This window comes from Canis lupus, chromosome 9 (assembly GCF_011100685.1).
Source record: "Canis lupus familiaris isolate Mischka breed German Shepherd chromosome 9, alternate assembly UU_Cfam_GSD_1.0, whole genome shotgun sequence".
NCBI lineage: Eukaryota > Metazoa > Chordata > Mammalia > Carnivora > Canidae > Canis > Canis lupus.
This window is the reverse complement of record NC_049230.1, coordinates 44,217,988-44,237,295: the sequence shown is the minus strand read 5'-3', so window position 1 is coordinate 44,237,295 and position 19,308 is coordinate 44,217,988. Positions and strand designations below refer to the sequence as shown.

General features: G+C 51.5%; 1 protein-coding gene across 1 annotated transcript; it reads left to right on the top strand.

The window, feature by feature from the left end:
• Positions 1-4,598: 4,598 nt before the first annotated feature.
• LOC119876590 (translation initiation factor IF-2-like) lies at positions 4,599-7,951 on the top strand. Its single transcript, XM_038546045.1, has 3 exons — positions 4,599-5,245; positions 5,481-5,674; positions 7,485-7,951. The coding sequence occupies exons 1-3, from the start codon at positions 4,599-4,601 to the stop codon at positions 7,949-7,951; spliced, it is 1,308 nt and encodes a 435-aa protein (XP_038401973.1).
• The last annotated feature ends 11,357 nt before the right edge of the window (positions 7,952-19,308 follow it).

Here is a 19,308-nt window from a genome sequence, read left to right as displayed (position 1 = left end):
GACATGCCTTCAGGATGTGGTTGTGGAGCATTTGCTTGCTCCAGCTTGTCCTTAAAGAGCAGCTTAATTCGAATTTGCTGCTGGCAGCACCAGGGCCCTGTGCTGTAACTCATTCCTCCAGTTGTGTGGTGTGGGCCAGCAGTGCTGCTGAGCATGGGCACCGCCATTGAGCCTGACTCCTTTAAGTAATTCCAGATGAGCATTCCCATGTTTAGGACAACTTGTTCAAACAGTTGTTGTTGTTTCTGACTCTGACTCTTCTTCCCTGGGGGTCTATGAAACAATGTGATTGAAAATTAGCAATAAGCCAGCCAGAGCTGTTTTGTTTCCTTTTTTTTTTTTTTAAAGAGAGACAACAAGTGGGTTGGGGGGGGTGTTGGGGGAGGAGAGACGTAGAGTGGGGAGGATGGGAGGGCAGAGGGAGAGGGAGAAAGAGAACCTTAAGCAGGCCTCGCACCCAGCACGGATCTGCTCCATCTCACAACCCTGAGATCATGACCTGAGCCAAAAATCAAGAGCCTGAGCTGCCCAGGTGCCCCTTGTGTCCCTTTTCAAATTCAGCCTTTTCTGCATTACCACAAAGGGAAAGGAAGACAGGGACGGAGGGAGTGTTCAATCGTTCGGTTCCTACCAGCTGTAGCTATTTGGGAGCAGGACTGTGAAGACAGGAAGCCTCTCTGCGCCTCTCTCTGTACAGTTTGAATACTAACTGTTCTCTTTTTTGCTTTGCTTTGCTTACTCCTCTAGAGCTCTAGTTCTGTAACTCCTCCTGAAGTGGATGGAGTGCTCTTGGGAACCATCTTCCCGGCTGCCTCATGTTTGTTTTCTTTTTTTTAAATCAGCTGCAGGGATCTCTGGGTGGCGCAGTGGTTTAGCGCCTGCCTTTGGCCCAGGGCGTGATCCTGGAGACCTGGGATCGAATCCCACGTCGGGCTCCCTGCATGGAGCCTGCTTCTCCCTCTGCCTGTGTCTCTGCCTCTCCCTCTCTCTCACTGTGTGCCTATCATAAGTAAATAAAAATTTAAAAAATAATAAAAAAAATAAAATCAGCTGCAGTTCAGGAGAGCAGAGAAGCCAAGACAGGGTGGGCCAATGGTGGAAAGTACTGGAGTGTGGTTGACGTAGAGTTGTAGCCTCCCTGCTTCTCCCCTGGCTGGGGACCTGACTTGCCCAGAACAGTGAAGAGATCCTTGGAACATTCTGTGCCAGGAGCACTCGGCCTCCTCCCTCGTGGCCTCTGCCCACCTCTGCAGACTGGACTTCCTCATCTCCCGTCTTATTCACTCTGCTGCTGCCAACCACCCTCTTCCTATTTTGCCCCTCAGACACACCAAGCTCACTCCCATCTCCTCTCCCTAGAGCTCTTCCCTCCCATCTGTGCATGGCTGGCTCCTCACGACCCAGGTGATGTGAAGGCCAGCTTCCCTCCCCACTGCCTCGACCACTGCCACACCAGCCCTCTCTGCTGCCATCGTGGCCTATTTTCTTCACGCTTATCACTTTCTGTGATGATCCTATTTATTTATATGTTTGTCTGTGTGCCCCAAAGTCGATTCTCCCTGTCAGCTCCCCAAGGGCAGGGGCTTTGTCTTGCTCACCACTGCGTTCACAGGCCTGACTCGTGGTAAGCACTGATTGGCTGACTGATTGAAAATGCCCTATTTTCTGACAGCTCTACTCAATTAAAAGTTTATACATAGATCTGAAGTCTGCTTTCCTATATAACTTGCTCAACGGGGACGAGGAGCAGAACAAAGTCTCTGTGATCTTCATTTCAGTGCTGAACAGAAAGGTCTAGACTTCATGAAGGTGACTTACTTAAGGCGAGTAGAAAAAAGAGGGAAAACCCGCCAAGTTTTATGTCACTTTTCTCACTGCTTTTACCTTTCTCATTTCAAATCAGCCCAGCACCATGGGAGGCGCAGGGCTTTTGGACTCAGTCTGGTTTTACCACTGTCTGTGTAACCACGGACAAGTTATGGAACCTCTTTGAGCCTTGGTCTTCCTACCACTTTTATTGGAAAATAATATTTTTAAGTGTATTAAATATGAAAACTTTCAGCTTGAAAAGGATGAAAACTGTCCATTATTTTTAAAGACGTTTACAGCAAAATACAACCAAAGAGTTTATACTGCATATTACCCTATAAAGTAGGAGAAGGACAAAGGACAATGTGTAGAATGAGTCTGGTAGATGCCCATTAACAGTAGCTTTTATTTTTTTAAAAAAAAGATTTAATTTAGGGCCGCCTGGTTGGCTCAGTGGTTGAGCATTTGCCTTGGGCTTGGGCCATGATCCTGGGGTCCTGGGATCGAGTCCTACATCAGACTCCCCGCAGGGAACTTGCTTCTCCTCTGCCAGTGTCTCTGCCTGTGTGTGTGTGTCTTACGAAAAAAATAAATCTTAAAAGAAAAAGTTTTTATTTATTTGAGAGAGAGAGAGCCTAAGGGGGTGGGGGAGGGCAGGGCAGAGGGAAAAGCAGCCTCTGACACTACACAGGACTCAGTCTCAGGACCCCAGGATCGTGACCTGAGTCAAAGGCACACTTGATTGACTGAGCCACCCAGCACCCCAAATGGTAGCTTTTATCAATGATCAGTTCTCACAGAGCTTCTCCAACGCATCCAGTATTGTGCCAGGGCCTCTGAGGTCCAAACAATTCCCTCCTCTCTAGGGTTGATCATTTTGCTGGGAAAGTCAGGTGTTTATACACAAGCCAGGGGAAAAGGTGGCTTTCTATGAGTGAGACCTTCTAGTAAGTGCCATACACTTACAAATGGCTTGAATGTTGGCAAAGGAAAAAAATGCTGACTGGTTCTATACTCACTTCTAACCACAGTGACTACAGACCTCAATGAGGCTGGTGGATGAGGGTGGCCAGATTACCAAGAAGAGACAAAGGGAAAACCTCTCTACACACAGAGGCACAAGTTACCTTGAAGTTCCTAGAAGGGAAGAAAAGCCAAAGAGAGGGTGAGTGTTTTATAATCTTAAACCGGCGATGGAAAACTGGCAGTAGGAGCACAGGCTGGAGGGGTGACCCACCTCAGGGGCTGGAAGCACAAGACAGGTGATCCAAAAAGATTATGTACCTTTTGGTCTCATCTTGAGCGAAGCCCTAAACTTCACCTCTCAGCTCGCTACATCCTTGCTAGTAAGTTAGAGCAAATATTTGCCCCCTTCCTTAGGGAAGAAATGGATTTATAATGGTGCTGATTAACTTGGCCCCGTTTGGGGAAGAATCAGTCTGAACCACGTGAGGCAGAGCCACGGCCCTGGGGACACCTCCAGGTTGTACCCTGCTCCGAGGCAAGGCTGGGGCTCCTGTGATGTCTTCCTGCCTTCTTGCTTTCCCTCTGTTTCTCTCTCCCTTCGTGTTCTCCTCCTCCCTGTTCTTCTTCCTCACCTGTATATACTTTGATTTCAATGCACATTATCAGCCTCCCCCTGCCCAACAAACAGAGTAGCACCTGCTCTATGCTCGGCTTTTTTCCCCCCTCGGTTAACAGTAAATCTTGGGGCACCTGGGTGGCTCAGTGGTTGAGCGTCTGCCTTCAGCTCAGGGCCTGATCCCAGAGTCGTGGGATCGAGTCCCACATCAGGCTCCCTGCAGGGAGTCTGCTTCTCTCTCTGCCTCTTTCTGTGTCTCATGAATAAATAAAAATCTTAAACAAAACAAAAACAGTAAATCTTGTGAACTTCCCAGATGTGCCCCGATCAGCTGCCTCCCTCTTTCCACCAGCTGTGTGGCCCTCCACTGTGGGCTGTGCCAGGATTTACCTGGAGCCCTGGTTTCAGTGGTGCTCCCAGTCTGTCAAGAGCAGAAAGCACTTCCGAACTCAGCTCCCTGGCAACAGGGGGGCTTCCGGGGCCTGCTGTGGGCGAGGCGGGGAGAGACTGGAGCCCCCTCCCTCGGGAGCTCAGAGCCCCGGCCCGGGCAGGCAAGGAGGCGAGACGGGGTTACAGATACCCGGTGGGGCCCACAGGGCAGCAGGGCCCTTCCTGGGGCTCGTGCTGCTCTGGGCTCAGACTCCTCTGCCAAGGGAGAGGGTGAGAAACCAGCCCCGTCCAGAAGGTGGCCCCCAGCTCAGGGGGTTTCCCGCCTGAGGAGGGAATTCCGTAGGAAGGAAGGAAGGAAGGAAGATCAAACATCCCAGTTCAAAGATATGACACACGGTTGTCACAACGGGAGGGCTTGTTTATCAAACGCAGGAGGCTGCTAAGGGCTGGGAAAGGAGGGGCCCGGAAAGGTGACCAAAGCACCTTCCTCAAGGCTGAGCGGGAGCCAACGTCCCAGGCGCGCCGCCCTCCCGGGGCCCTGCTGGCGCTCGGGATGGGGCTGCCCGGCCGAGGCCCTTCCCTGTTTCTTCGGGATCCGGGGAGCCCGGCGCTGGGGACCGGCCCGGCCCTCTGAGGGGGAGACGCCGCAGATCCCGCCCCGGGGCTCTGGACTCTGCACGTGGCTGGACGCGAACAGAGGGGCCAACGCTGTCCCCTCCCCGCCAGTCACGGGACGGGGCGCTTCGGAAGGGATGGCGCAGGCTGAACTGCGAGGGCGCGAACGCTGCGAGGCCCAGAGGCGTGGGCCGGACTTTCCATGACTGTGTTAACCACAACAGAGGCCGAGGGACGGACGGCCCCAGGCCTGCAGGAGGGGGCTTGGCCTCGGCGCTGTTCCTGGTCTGGCTCCGCAGGGGAAGGGCTCGCGGGGCCTCGAGGCGCCCAGAGACGGTGCTCCCGGTGGCGGCGGGCTGCGTGCGCCCTGCAGCAGCCGGAGCCCGGGAGCAATCGCGGCGGAGCGGCCGGGGCTCCGGGCTCCGGGCTCGGGCACTGGGGCGGCGCCGTCGTGCCCCCTCCACGCCGGCCAGGCGCCAGCCTCACAGGTCCTCCTCCAGGCTCTGACTTCCGCCTCCCTCCCGGCCTCCTTCCTTCTGTTCCAAGGGCCCTGCCTGCGCCCCGCGCCCCCCAGCTGCCCTGGGGTATCCCTGGCCTGGGTCGGGCGAGCCCCGGGAGCCTTCCCCGGAACACGGCGTCCACGTCAGCTCTGCCCTGCTGCGTGGCTCTGACGGGAGAGCCTCCGCGCTCCTGTGCCCGCACGAGCAGGTGCCCAGGCCTGAAGGCGCTGGGATGGGGACGGGCAGCCGGGCAGGGCGCAGGGCTGCGGGAGCCCACCCTCAGGGGGAAGCAGGGAGACAGCCAGCTGCTGGAGATCCCTGGGCAGCTGCGGCAAAGAGTCAGCAGCAGGTGGGGAAGGGGTCACCCTAGGGAGGAGAGACGGGCTGGATTCAGGGGCGGCTGAAGCTAAGCAGTGTTTGTAGGGTGGCACCCACAGGGACAAGTGGAAGAGCAAGCCCATGTTTAGAGAGAGGATGGGCTGTGTGGGACAGTTCTGTGTGGGCTCCACCAGGGAGGCAGTAAGGAACGAGAGAAGGTAAGTCTGGGTAAAGTCTAACGTCTTTTTCTGGTAGTGTCCCCTTAGCCAGGGAGCAAGAGGACAGAAGACTGGCCTGGGTGGTCCAAGGCTGAAGGAGGAGGATGGGGGAAGCATCTCTCGGGAGGAGAGGTGCATAGCTGGGCCATGCAACTGTCAGCCTCTTCGCACCCCCCAGCTGGGTGGTGCCCACCATTCACAGAATCCCTATTTCACACATAAGGGACCCAAAGGGCAGACAGGTTGACGTAAAGGAGCTCACCCTGTGTGGGAGCAAACTCACATAGACAGGACAGTAAGGGCTCAGAGCCGAGATTTAACCCAGGCCCGGGGCTTCCCACTCTCCAGGCCAGCACCGCACCAAAGAAGGCACCACCCAGAGCGGCCTGGGCTGGCTGGCCAGAAATCCTACTGGGATCTAGGAAGAAGGCCAGGAGTGGAGTGGTTGGTGGGGCCGTGGAGCAGTGTTACAAGCCACGTTGGAATCAAGGTGGAGGACAGACTCGGTGGAGCCTAAAGTCACCCCCAGTGCTGCCACAGCCTGTGGCCCCCTCGCACTCTCGTTCCCGGTTCTGCCCTGCTCCCTCCTTGGAACGACACCCTGTGTTTGCTTAGCCCCTTACCCATACTGCTCTTACACACGAGTTTAAGAAGGCCAAGGAGAACCCGGGGGGGAGGGGGACAGCAACTTGTTCGCCTGAAAGGGGGAGGTGCCCACGCGGGCCCCTGCCGCCCGGGGATCTGGCCCGAGATGAAGTTCCCAAGCTTGCCCAGGAATCACCAGCCTGGCTCCGCAGCGCTTCTCGCCCGCGGCTCACCAGAGCGGCCCGGCTGCCTTGTAATTGCCACCCTGATGTCTAGGTGGCGCCAAAGCCTCACACTGACGGCTCCCAGGTTGGGGAACCCACCTGCTCCCCGCAGACACCTGCTCAGCCCGGCTGAGTGCATGCTCAGCTTCGTGGGTTCCATACCTCCAAGTGCATAGGGGCTGCAAGCTTGTAATTCCTTTCTTCCTTCAGCTTTGCTCCGGCCCTGGCCTCCTTTGGGAGGAGCGCGAGGCGCTAGTCCCAGCCCTCTTATCTCTGCCTCAGGGACACCCCAAAGCAAGGACTCCATCTGTTCTTTTCAAAATGTAACAAAACAAAACAAAACTGCAATAATCTACTGAAAAGGTAACCCGACAAATAACATGAAATTCATTTTTAAACTTAAGTTTAAAAATTTTTTTTAAAATCTAAGCAGTATTTTCACATTGGTTCAAAACAATAAGCTCCTGTTGAACCTCCGCAGATAATGCAGATATCGTAGCACCTTATCGACTCTAGCAACGACCACGGGCATGTCCGCTTGGGCCGCTCACTAGCCAGACGCTGTTCCCATACAGCTTTGAAGTGTGGCTAGTTAACAGGGGAACGGATGCCTTCATTCCTTCTGTCTGCAAGTATTTGGTGTGAGCCACTAAGCTGGGCACTGCTGGAGGCCTTGGGGATGGCCAGGTCCCTTCTGGCCCAGCGCACGTCCCGGGGCGGGGGACGGGGGCGGGTGGGGGGCAGATGAGCTCAAGGACTGCCAGGCGCTAAGTCCTGGGGAGAGAAATAGAGCAGGACTCCGGGGTGGGGGGCGGGAGGAGGTGATGGGGTGTCAGTGGTCCAGAAAGATCGCTCTGAAGGAGTGATTTTTAGCAGGATCCCAAACATAATTTTGGGGGCAACTGGTGCGGGCGGAACTAGACCTGCGGGCTGTGGGGCGGCCCCCTCTCCCGCAAGGTGAGAGCAAGGAGATTGGGATCCTTGGCTCGGCTCGGCCTCCGCCAGCGCCCCCGCTGGCCCCGGGCTCCCCCGTTCCCAGCGCGCTGGCCCCTCTAGGGAGCGGGGGGGCCTCCTCACGTCCCCCGGGGCCCCGCCACCCCCCGAGCCCCCCTGCAAGGCGCGGCCCCTCCCCCACCCGGAGAGCGCCCCGGGCGCCCCCACCCCACCCCGGGGGAACGCCGAGCCGCGGCCACGCGGAAATGTAAAGTTTCTGCGGCTCAAAGTGACGCAAAAATTCTTAAAGAGCTCTTTGGCGGCGGCTATCTAGAGATCAGACCATGTGAGGGAAGGAGAGTACAAATACGGCCGCTCGGGCGCCAGCTCCGCACAGGCAGCCGCGCCCCCGGGCCTCGAGGGCGCGAGGGTCGCCCCACCTCGGAGCGCCGCGGACCAGCCTCCGCACCGACTCCCGGCAGGTGGGTGGGCGGCCGCGGGGGCGCGGGGCGAGCGGTCCCCGGACGCGGGGGCTCCTTCGCCTCCCGAGGGTGGGGGGCTTCCTCCGAGGCCGGTACCGGAGCAAGACCCTGCGAGGCGGCCGCACGCCGAGCGCTGCCCGGCGCGGGGGGAAAGTTGCTGCAGCTGAAGTCGCGGCTTCTGCGCGCCCCTGGGTCAGCGCGCGGCGCGCAGGCGGCCCGGCCGAGGCGTTTCTGCAGGGAGGGTCTGGTTGACATCAATGCCCGGTATCTAGAGAAGTCTCTGAACGACGCTTAAGTGGGACGGTGGTTTCCGCCGGCAGAGCCCAGGCACCGCTCAAACGCCTCCCGGGCCATTCAGAATTTATGGGAAACTCAGACTCCAGCCGTTGAAGTGTGTTAAGAAAAAATGTTTAGTGTTGCTAAAGAAAAATGTGTGCATTTAAATATGTCTTGGAAAACACTCTGTGGAGCTAAAGAACGCAAAGGAGCACGTTTCCTTTTGCACTGGGTCTTTTTGCATAAAGAATTTCTTTTTCAGTTGGGGTTCTGAAGAACTTGAGAGGGGTGGAATTTCTAAGAGGCAGACATTACAAACGCTTTGTGTGTGTGTGTGTGTGTGTGTGTGTGTATTTTTATGATCTATTTTGTCCAGAAAAATGAACCAGGTCAATGGATTATTTATGAGCCTGCTAGCTCTCATCATGGTAAGACTAGATCAAATATTTAATGTGTTTTGCTTTCAGTTACATAGGGAAAATGTCTAAGAAAACAACACTGGGATTTATGTTTAAATGAGACGGAGGGGCAGTATGAGCGGCATTAGTGTTTGGGTTTTCAGCAGTGGAGGGAAGTACACAGCTTTGACTCTGCCCTGCTCCTTGCTTTTGTGTGGAGCCACTGATGCCCAGTGGTGGTTTTCATACCACCAGCACCAATGAGAGTCAGGTCCTAGTGGGGCTGGTGCAAACTAAGCAAGCTATTTTGTGCATGGGTTTTTCTTTTTCTTTTTTTTTTTTTTCCCTGAACCTGAATAAAAACAGATAGAGACTGCTTCACAATTAATCAAAAGTCTGCTCAGCACTCTGGTGATCTACGTGGGACATTCCAGAAATGTAGTAGCAGCACAGATAGACACTCAACCCATTTCTTTCAGGTTCTTGCTTAAGAAACATATACTAAGGGGGTGAAGTGGTGACGGTGGGGGCAGAATGATGTTGAAGTTTTAATGGAATTAGCAGAACCTCAGAAATTCCTCGTTGGGGAATTTTTAGAGCTATCTGAACATTTTTTTTATAATCTTTTTTTTTAATTTTTATTTATTTACTTATGATAGTCACAGAGAGAGAGAGAGAGAGGCAGAGACACAGGCAGAGGGAGAAGCAGGCTCCATGCATCGGGAGCCTGATATGGGATTCGATCCCGGGTCTCCAGGATCGCGCCCTGGGCCAAAGGCAGGCGCCAAACCGCTGCGCCACCCAGGGATCCCCTATCTGAACATTTTGATGCGACTCAGAGAGGCATGTCCAAGAGTTTCACGAATGGGCCATGTGGTGGTGGAATGGAGGTGCTTGGCTGGAGGTGGTTGTCTCTGAGGGCAGGCTTACAGGAACATCCCCAGTGTCCCCTTCTGAAGAGAGACCCAGGTGATTCCAGAAATTAAGCCAGTAAGTGACAATTCCTTCTCCTTTGTAGTCATCAAATGGTTTTATCTGAGAGAACAAAGGAAGGGCTGCTTGAAGAAGTTTAATTTGATTTAATGAATCAACAGGATATGGTCATGATTTGGCTTTTTGAAGAGAGATGCCCATGTGACCAAAGGGAAAATTATGCAGTCATTTCTCTATCACAAGGTACCTCACACCTTAGTTGTTCCCATCACAAATCAGCTCCTCTGGGTGTCACAGTCCTAAGCTCTAAGTGAGGGGCAGGAGGCGGCCCTGCATGACATGATGTCTGAGTCCCCTCCAATTCATCCTAATCTCTCTACTTTAAGCAAACGCCACTTGAAATGATGGTGCAAAATGCCTGAGTGCCGGGACTCTGCCCAGATGCTGCTGTCAAGTCAGGGTCCTCTGGGGCCCCGGGCTTTCATTCTAAGGCAGCGGTTTGCACAAGTCAAGTCCTGCACCTCAGCACCAACAGGTAACAGGAGCCTGAGTTTGCCCACTCCCCACATCCCTTTTGCAACATGCCCAGGGTGTGGTGCAGTGGAATCAGCCTCCAGGCAGTGAGATTTGGGCTGTGCCGATTTTCTTTCCAGCCACCGAGCTGTTGCCAATTGGCTGTAGTCCTCCGAGGTTTGTTCTACGTAGCAGTAACAGGCTTGGTTGTGGAGCCAACGATCTGATAAATCACCCCACTTCTCCATTTCTGGGGCAAGTGAGACTTACCCTGCTCCTGTGGGGAATTAGTTTCTGGGCTTACTCTCACAGTACCCTAAGGAAAGAAAACTCATCTTTCTAGGAGGGATCCAGATGGGAAATAGATGAAACTGGCCCGTAGAAGAAACCTGGCATGGGCAGCCCTGGTGGCGCAGCGGTTTAGCGCCGCCTGCAGCCAAGGGTGTGATCCTGGAGACTCTGGATTGAGTCCCACGTCAGGCTCTCTACGTGGAGCCTGCTTCTCCCTCTGCCTGTGTCTCTGCCCCTCTCTCTCTGCATCTCTATGAATAAATGAATAAGATCTTAAAAGAAAAAGAAACCTGGCATAAGTGATTTTCCCTGAGCAGAGGGTGAGCAGCTTTTCTTGGGTGGGCACAAGACCCACCACAGGCTGACACAGCCCTTTTATTTCTAGGCAGAGCTCATCTTACTGACTTGGCCCCATTTTCTGAAATGATCTCTGGGTAACGTCTCTATGCAGGGGCATTCCCTCAGCTTGACCTAGGCTGGCTGTCAACGAGTGGGAAGATCAAGGGATGTTGCTAACACACTTTTAAACCAAGTAAGTGTTCTCCTAGCCCTGTGTCTATGTGGTGACAAAATGAGTAGAGAGGAGGTCAGTGTGAGGCAGTTCGCCTTATTTTTTCCTTTCTTTTGGCTCCCCTGCAACCTGGCAGCAGCTCCCTTGCTGCCACCCATCCTTGGATCAACGGTCCTTGTTAGTGGGTATTTAAGCCATAGGCTTTTTTATTTTTAATCAGTTAATTTTATTTTATTTTTAAGATTCTATTTTTAAGTAATCCCTACGCCCGATGTGGGGCTCAAACTCACAACCCTGGGATCAAGAGTCACATGTTCCACTGACTAAGCCAGTCAGGTGCCCCTAAGCCATAGGCTTTTAAAAAAAAAAAAATTTATTTATTCATGAGCGACAGAGAGAGAGAGGCAGAGACACAGGCAGAGGGAGAAGCAGGCTCCCTGCGGGGAGCCTGATGTGGGACTCGATCCCGGGCCTCCAGGATCACAACCTGGGCCGAAGACAGATGCTCAACTGTTGAGCTACTCAGGTGTCCCAGCCGTGGACTTTTTAAAAGCCAGGACTGGATATACTTTCATGAATCCCAGACCCCGCACCCCCAGCCCCTGGACTGCAGGGCAGGAGATGAAGCCCAGCAATGTGGAGACGTGGAGGTAACATCCCAGGGCCAGCCTGTGGCCAGGGTCTCCAGGCGCTGACCAGGCCAGACGGCAGATCTAAGAGCCCATCGTGTACTCTGGGAGAATCCAGAGCTGGAGGCTGGCAGAGAGGCTCGCTTGGAGGGAGTGAGCTGGCGGGCTTTGCCTTCTTGTTTTTGTGTGATTTTTCTGGGCACAAAGAACATTTAATTTCCATTATTACTGACCTACTGAATGAAAATAAAATAAACACCATTTTTTCCTCTACCTGAAGGACTCCCTCAAATTTAGGGGGGAGCAGAGCTGGAAGGGCTCCAGGTGCCCTGTGGCTTATTCGAGCTCACCCATGGCTGCAAGGGCTGGAACCCGAATCTCCTGTGCCTCTGTTTTTGCCTCTCCCCCGAGTGTGTTGTTTTTAAAAACTAATCAAGCTAGAGGGGGGCACTTGACGGGATGAGCACTGGGTGTTATTCTGTATGTTGGCAAATTGAACACCAATAAAAAATAAAGTTATTATTAAAAAAAAAACTAATCAAGCTAGCTGGCTCTTTTCCTTGTTTCAGAGGAAAGGAGCTGAGCTGCAGGAAAGGGGAGGAGAGGCCCTGCCCGGGGAGAGGAGAGAAGAGATATGCTATTCTGGGTATGTCTCAGCCGCAGGGAGGCCCGGCTGACTGGAGGGTTCCCGGGTTCCCAGCGCTCACTCTGAAGACTAGAGTGATTTTCCTCCCCCTGGTTCTTTAAAAAATATTTTATTGATTGATTGATTGATTTGAGAGAGCGCACAAGTGGGAGAGGAACAGAGGGAAAGGGAGAAGCCGACTCCCCGCTGAGCAGGGAACCTGACTTGGGACTTGAACCCAGGACCCTGGGATCAGGACCTGAGCTGAAGGCAGCCGCTCAACTGACTGAACCACCCAGGTGCCCTGTGCCCCCAGTTTTTTATTTTAAAGAATTTCAACTAAAACATCAGAGAAATGTCCCAGTGAACCTTCCCTCAGAGCCAATAGTCATTAACATTTTGTCACATGTGTGTACACTCTAACTTTTGCATCTGTAACATACATAGTTTGATACACTTTTATGTAATATGTGTGACATAATTCATGTAACAATTATACAAACTATATATTATATAATTTTTCTGTCGAACCTCAGAATTTGCAGACATCTAAATACTTCACCTCTTGTCTCCTAAGAATAAAGACATTCCCCTACATAAGCAGAGCCCCACTATGGTCACATTTGGGAAACAATTTGATAAAATATTATCAAATGTGCAACTATTACAGTCCTTATTTAAGTTTTCCCTACTAGCTCATTGGTGTCATTTGCAGCATGGAGGGTTACTTCTTGAGACTCCAGACTCCCAGGGATTGGAAACCACCTCTTGCTCTGACCTCTGTGCATCTGAGGCCTAGCTCGATACTATATAATGATGAACTGATTTTTATTTTTATTTATTTTAAAAAATATTTCATTTATTTATTCACGAGAGACACAGAGAGAGAGAGGAAGAGGGAGAAGCAGGCTCCATGCAGGGAACCCAATGTGGGACTCAATCCTGGGTCTCCAGGATCACACCCTGGGGCAAAGGCAGGTGCTAAACCACTGAGCCACTGGGCTGCCCTGAACTGATCTTTATTAATGTTGCCAAACTGTATGTGTGACACATTGTAAAGCACCTTTCAGAACTTCTTGACCTGAGCATATACGCCCCTTCAAGCAACATTCTCTGAATCACTAACATCTTGTGGCCTCCATGACTCCTCCACTCTCCACCCCACTGTGTCCTCTCTGCTCCCTGCCCTGCCCAGACAAACAGGCCCAGCTCACCCTTTCCTCTTGCCTCCACCACTCCCACTGTACTTCATTCCATCTCAGATCTCTTTCTCCCCACCCTCTCTCACTGCTTTGCTCAACTGCCACAGGTAAATCCACCCTCCCTTCCTAACACCCTCTCCCTGGGTGGGGTGGGGGTGGCATGTTCTCTCCCTGCCAGCTCTCCCTCTCCTGGCTCCCTTCGTGGGCCTAATCATGTCTGTTTTACACAAAAGTAGTTTTAGTGATAGGCTTTGTATTAAGGAAGAGAAAATCTGTGTTTGGAAATACTGCCATGTTTCTGGATCTTGATTTCTATGTATGGCATAAATTGCATTATGACAACAATAAAGGCCTACTTAGAAGGTGTAAATGACCATCTGAATCCTGCCCGATCTAACCTGTCAGCTGTCTGAGTCTCCCAAGTCCTCTCTGGGCCTTGTCCACATTGAAACAGTGGCAGCAGTTTCATTTTCAGCAAATAGTTGGAAGTTGTGAGGTTCCATATGATAAATCCATGTCCTCAATGTCTCTAGCTCTAATAAAGGTGCCTGGAAGACTCCTCCACAGAGTCTGCATAGGATTCTCTCCACTTCCTGCCCTCTCCTGAAGTTTAGTTTTTCTGAAGAACCAGAAAAAAGTTCAGATGGATAGATGCCAGTTGGGAGATAACGCCCCATCAGCTCCATTGTCCACCCCCATCGTTGGTCATACTTGACAATGCTGTGTCCCACACCTTCTGTTTTAGATGTTTCAGTGTTTTCTGGGTCAGCATGGATTTTGTAAGCTAGTTTAAGAGGCTAACCATCCTTTGCAAGATTTATTTCTGCAGGTAGAAAATACATTCCAAATTCCAGATGAGGAACTCACAGATGAACGTTTGGAACACAGGCCGTTGATGGGTGTGCCTGCTGGTACTTGTTTCAAAGTCTAAAAGCACAACCTAGACTCTTCTTTAATCCCAGACATGTCAGTCTTTTGTAGTCCACAGTCCATTAAAATGATTGTTGTGACAGTCCTCCCTCCACCCCCAAGATACACAGCAGATCTCTCTGATAGGTGAGCAGCAGAGAGGGGTAGGCTCAGAAATGCCTCACCTGGGGCTCGCTAGGTCCTGCACCCAGGAAACCCAAAATAGAACCTCTGTGTGGGCAGCTGCACAAGTATTTGAGTACAGAGATGTATGAGCCATGGCCCCTGCTGCCAGGGCATCCAAAGCAAAGGTACGTAAAAGGATAACTAATGATACACAATAATCAGTGATGAATGCACATTAGTAATTGTACACAGTAGAGAGGGACCATCTTGGGCTGGAGTGGTGAGTAAGGCTGGAAGGATATGGGATAATTCAGGGAAGCAGCAGTACAGGGTAGGGATGTACTGGGCGTGCTTGGTGGTCCACCTGCCCCTGATAACCTAGAGCGCTTGTGAAGCATGCAGTACCCACATGGATCTTTTGAATTATAATCTCTGGGACAGCAGCCTGGGAATCTGCTGTCTATAACTTTCCCAGTGACCCCAGGGAGAGGAACTGACCGAGAGGACCAAGCACAGTCAGGGAGGGCCCATGGAAGGGCATGGAAGCCCGTCCTTCTGTCTCAGGCTGCCCACATATTGTGCTGTGGGCTAGGAATCACCTAGCCTCTGGGTCTTAGGCCCCCTGACAGAGCTGTGAAGCTGGAGGGCAGGATGCGCTGCACATTGTAGTGGCCTGGTGGCCATCAGCTCCCCGTCATTTATTGACACTCTCCATGTGCTAGACACTGAGAAAAGCAGCCGTCACCCCCTCATTTCCCACAACGGCCTTTAGGAAGCAGGAATTTTCATGGTCTTTTTTACATACAAGGAAATGAAAGCCCAGAGTGGTTAAGGGACCTGCCCCAAGTCACATAGCCAGTAGGTGGAAGGTCTGGGGTCCTGGGGCAGATCTGTGAGACTGGAGGGCCATGAGGTGTAGGCATGAGAACAGTTAAGTGGTGCCTCTGGAAGGTGGTTGGTCTAGGCTTACCCTCTCCCAGGCAGGGAAAGTTCTGGACAGAGACCTTTGTCCTTTCACATGATAAGGACCTAAGGATTATAGGCTATTTAATTCCTCTCCAAAAAAGTAAACTGACTGTCTCACTCAAAGACTTCTTCAGTTGGGATGGCGGTGTTCATTTCTACCCCTTTTGTCCAAAAACAAGTGGATTTTCCCTGTCCTCCCCATTCACATTGTGAGGTCTATTTTGTTTGAAGGGTGAGCCAGGAGGCCCTGTGGATACAAATATAAACCACTGTCTTTACACTGTGGGGACCATGTGCCAGAACCCACTCAAGTCCAGGCTCCTGTGAGACAAGCTGCACAATAGGAACCAAAGGAAAACTTTTAAAATCTGAGGGCACCTTGGAGCTGGAAATGTGAGGCCTCTGAACATGTTGCATGGGGTCAGCGGAAAGCTCTGTTTACAATAGGATGTGCAACAGCGATCGCGAGCAGCACCTGCCTCTCCCTCTTTAAGCATAAATACTGCTTTTCTTGCAGTCAGATTTTGGCCTTGCACCATGAACTCCATGAAGGCAGGACTGTGCCTGCTTTGCCTCCAAGAGCCGAGCACGTAGTAGGCATACAGTACATCTCTGCACAGTGTTGCCGGTGGCGGTGGCGGAGGGCCAGGCTCAAAATCTCAATGGGCCTTTGTAATTCATGCCACCCTCAGGAGGGGTCTTGGGAACTTCAGACTCCCTCTCTGAAGAGAGAATGCAAATTGCCACTTGGCTATATGAACTATAATTAATCTTTTCTCAGCGATAAATCCCTAATTCGTGCTGGATTTGGTTTTGTTTTGTCATTGAAAATGAAAACTGAGTGTCTTGAGACATGAACTCACTTTGATCTCGACAACTGAAGTCAAAGTACAAACTTTCTATAGTGTTTCTGCTTGGAGTGTGCTGACAGATGTGACAAGTAGGGTCATGGACATTTCCAAAGGTCTGGGTGGTTAAAAAAAAAAAAAAAGATCTGGGTGGTTTCATGACTAATCACTGTGATTACATGCTTGTTCCAATACTGGTTCCCTGGCTACAGAGACAGGATTTGTGGGAAGAGGAATGGAGATTTGATCAGAAGAAGTTTAAATAGAAACAGTCCTCCTTTCTACTGTGGTAGAGGGAAAGGGGGTGACTTAGCCCCCCTCCTAGGCTGAGATGAAGCAGGGGTATGAACAGAAAACAGTCAGCCCACCAATGGCACCACCACGTTGCCCACGTGCAGAGATGCGGGGACAAGGGTCCTACATGTCAGGTTGTCATCCCACTGAGGAGCAGGGTTATGTAGTGCCACCGTCAGCCTGGCACCTGCTCACCCTGGCACAAGGGTACACATTCAGGGTGCCAAGGAAGGCTTCTGGGGCTTTTTCTGGCCACAGAGAAACTCAAAGGCTGCCTGGAGGAGGTCACAGCTATAATGTTGACCTCGTTTACAATCTCTACCCAGCAGGATAAAAATATCTTCTAAAAAAGAAAGCTTTTAAGAGAACATTCTTAGAAGCCAATTTTCTTAACGCTTACTTCTATATTCCTGAGGCAGCTTGCTCTCAACTGTGATCTGCTGGTCTCAGTAGAAAAAGGTGGCCAGTACTCTGTAAAATCAGAAAGTGGGAGCCACAGAAGAGGGTCCAGACCAGGCCGTCTACTCGTGGCCAACTGGATTAGTAACGGGAGGAGCTTTCTTCCAATTGGGAGACGGAGAAAAAAAGATGTGCGTCTTTTGCCTGTTCGGTGGCTTTGGGTGGCTGTAACTTATGTTTGTACCCCAGGTTTTGTGATCAGGAGTGCAGGCACCATCAGAGAAAGCTAGAGAGCAGAGCTGGCTGGAGAGAGACCAGCCTGGGGTTGTGAGTCAGCTGAGGATCACTCTGGACCAGCTTTCTTACAACTTGGGCCATTTCAGCCTGTTGATGCAATTTAAAAAAAAAAAAACGTGCTGGGGGATATTTCCGGAAACAAAGTCTTTGTAATGCTCAGAACGAACATAGAGAAGAGTGTGTTACTCTTCTAGGAGCTGCTTGTGACAGATGCCAAGAAATCCAGATCAGTTACCTTAGGGGATGAACCCCTGAAGATACTGAAGAACAGGCATTGCCCCTAAAAGTTCACCAACACATGTACATTGTCCAGCTTCCCTGCAGAGTGCCCCAAGGGAGAATGTACAGGAAACCCCGGTGTCAGGAAGGTGACAGAGGCACTAGTGTGGCTAAGTATCTGCTCATCCTACCACTGTATTCTTCAGAGATGGGTGACGTGTCCATCCCATAGCCCGCCAGAGCAAGATTGGAGGATATAGCTGCTCTTTGAATTGTAGTTTTTTGTTTGGTTTTTAAATATTTTATTATTTTTCATGAGAGACACAGAAAGAGAGAGGCAGAGACAAAGGCAGAGGGAGAAGCAGGCTCCATGCAGGGAGCCTGATGTGGGACTCAATCCCGGGACTCCAGGATCACACCCTGGGACGAAGGTAGCCGCTCAACCACTGAGCCACCCAGGCATCCCTTTTGTTTTGTTTTTAAAGTAATCTCTACACCCCACCTGGGACTCGAACTCATGACCCCGAGGTCAGGAGGCACAGGCTCCGCCAACTGAACTGACTGGGTGCCCCTGAGCTGCAGTTTGCACAAGAGCAACAGTGCAGTATTCAAGATAGGAAGAAGTTCCTTCAGAAGACTTTGGGTACCATTTTGAAGGTGGAGAAAGAAAGGTGGGGAAGGGGGAGCATTGGTCATAGGCTGTCTCTGTCCCTTGGATGCCATTGGGCTGCACACCATAAAGCTCCCTGTCATCTGGTCTTCAACTTCTTCAGTGTTGAACTTCTTCACGGTGGCAAACATGTGGTTGATACAGGCTGAAGGGAAGTGCAGAGGCTGTCTTCAAACAACAGAACCAGAGACTGCAAAGTCCAGATTGAATTTAGCTGTGTATTTAAATACACTGCTTTTTCATCTCTTGAAAAATAATGAAATTAAAAAAAAATCCATTAGCCTGTTACATGGTTACTTATAGTGGATGAGAGACTGTGTGGTTAATTTTAAAAGTCTGAGGGTGGGGGATCCCTGGGTAGCTCAGCGGTTTGGCACCTGACTTTGGCCCAGGGCGTGATCCTGGGGTCCTGGGATTGAGTCCCACGTCAGGCTCCCTGCATGGAGCCTGCTTCTCCCTCTGCCTGTGTCTCTGCCTCTCTCTGTGTGTCTCTCATGAATAACTAGATAAAATCTTTAAAGAAAAAAAAAGTCCATGGAGGGGGACAGGGAGAAGCTGGAGAACAGCATAAAGATGAACACAGTGGGGTTTTATCTAGATCACTGTCAGAAATTCATGCTCTTCTATGAGTGGTGTTTGCATCCTTGAGCCCAGGGTAGGGTCAGGGGGTGGGGGCCAAGCAGCTGGAATCGGTAGAAGCCAGGATGCCCACCCTGTCCCCTTACATACACACATACACACCCTAGGTCGGTAGAGCTGGTTTCTCTCTTGTTGCTGTAATATTTTCGGCAACAGTCAATCTCTTTAAAATTTTTATTTTCTACTTCACAGGAAAATGAACCCAATGAACACAAAGCTCTAATTATTTGCCTCACCTCATGTTCATTTCTCTTCCTTGATGATATTTATGTACATAGTCATCGATATGTGAATCTACTACTTTGTGTTCGAATTTTTCAGGGCATTAACTATCCATTTCTAGCCATCCTCCACCTGTTGGATTTGAAGGGTGATATCAGATCTTCGCAGATGTGAGCAGTGATAGCACTCATCCCTAGAAAGGTAGGACACGATCTGAGCTAAGCAGAAACCTATTTCAGCTCCCAGACTACTTCAAGAGCTAGAAAAGTTCAGGTCCAGATGAAATGAAGCTAGCTGGGAGGTCTTGGCTCCTTACTACTTTATAATAGGCCATAGGTTTAAAGTCCAATAGGGCTCAGATTTCTGCCTCACGTTTGACGGGTGAGGCCTTGGTCCAGATTGCTGCCCTGACTTCCCCGCACCTCGGCCCCGGCAGGGCTATGGGGGTGTTGGGGCCCTGGCCAGCCCTCCCTACCAGCGTGCTGGACGCAGAGACACGGGCCAAGCTGGCATCTGTAACCTGCACGCTCCTCTCACTGGCTCTTCCGGCCTAGAGGAGAAGTGACCCCGCCTGCCCACGGTTGCAGAGTAACTGGTGGATCCGCCTCAGGAGTTGCCGGGAGAGGCAGGTGAGATACACGGTGAGCAGCAGGGCCGTTCAGAGCCGGGGCAGACTTGCCCAGGC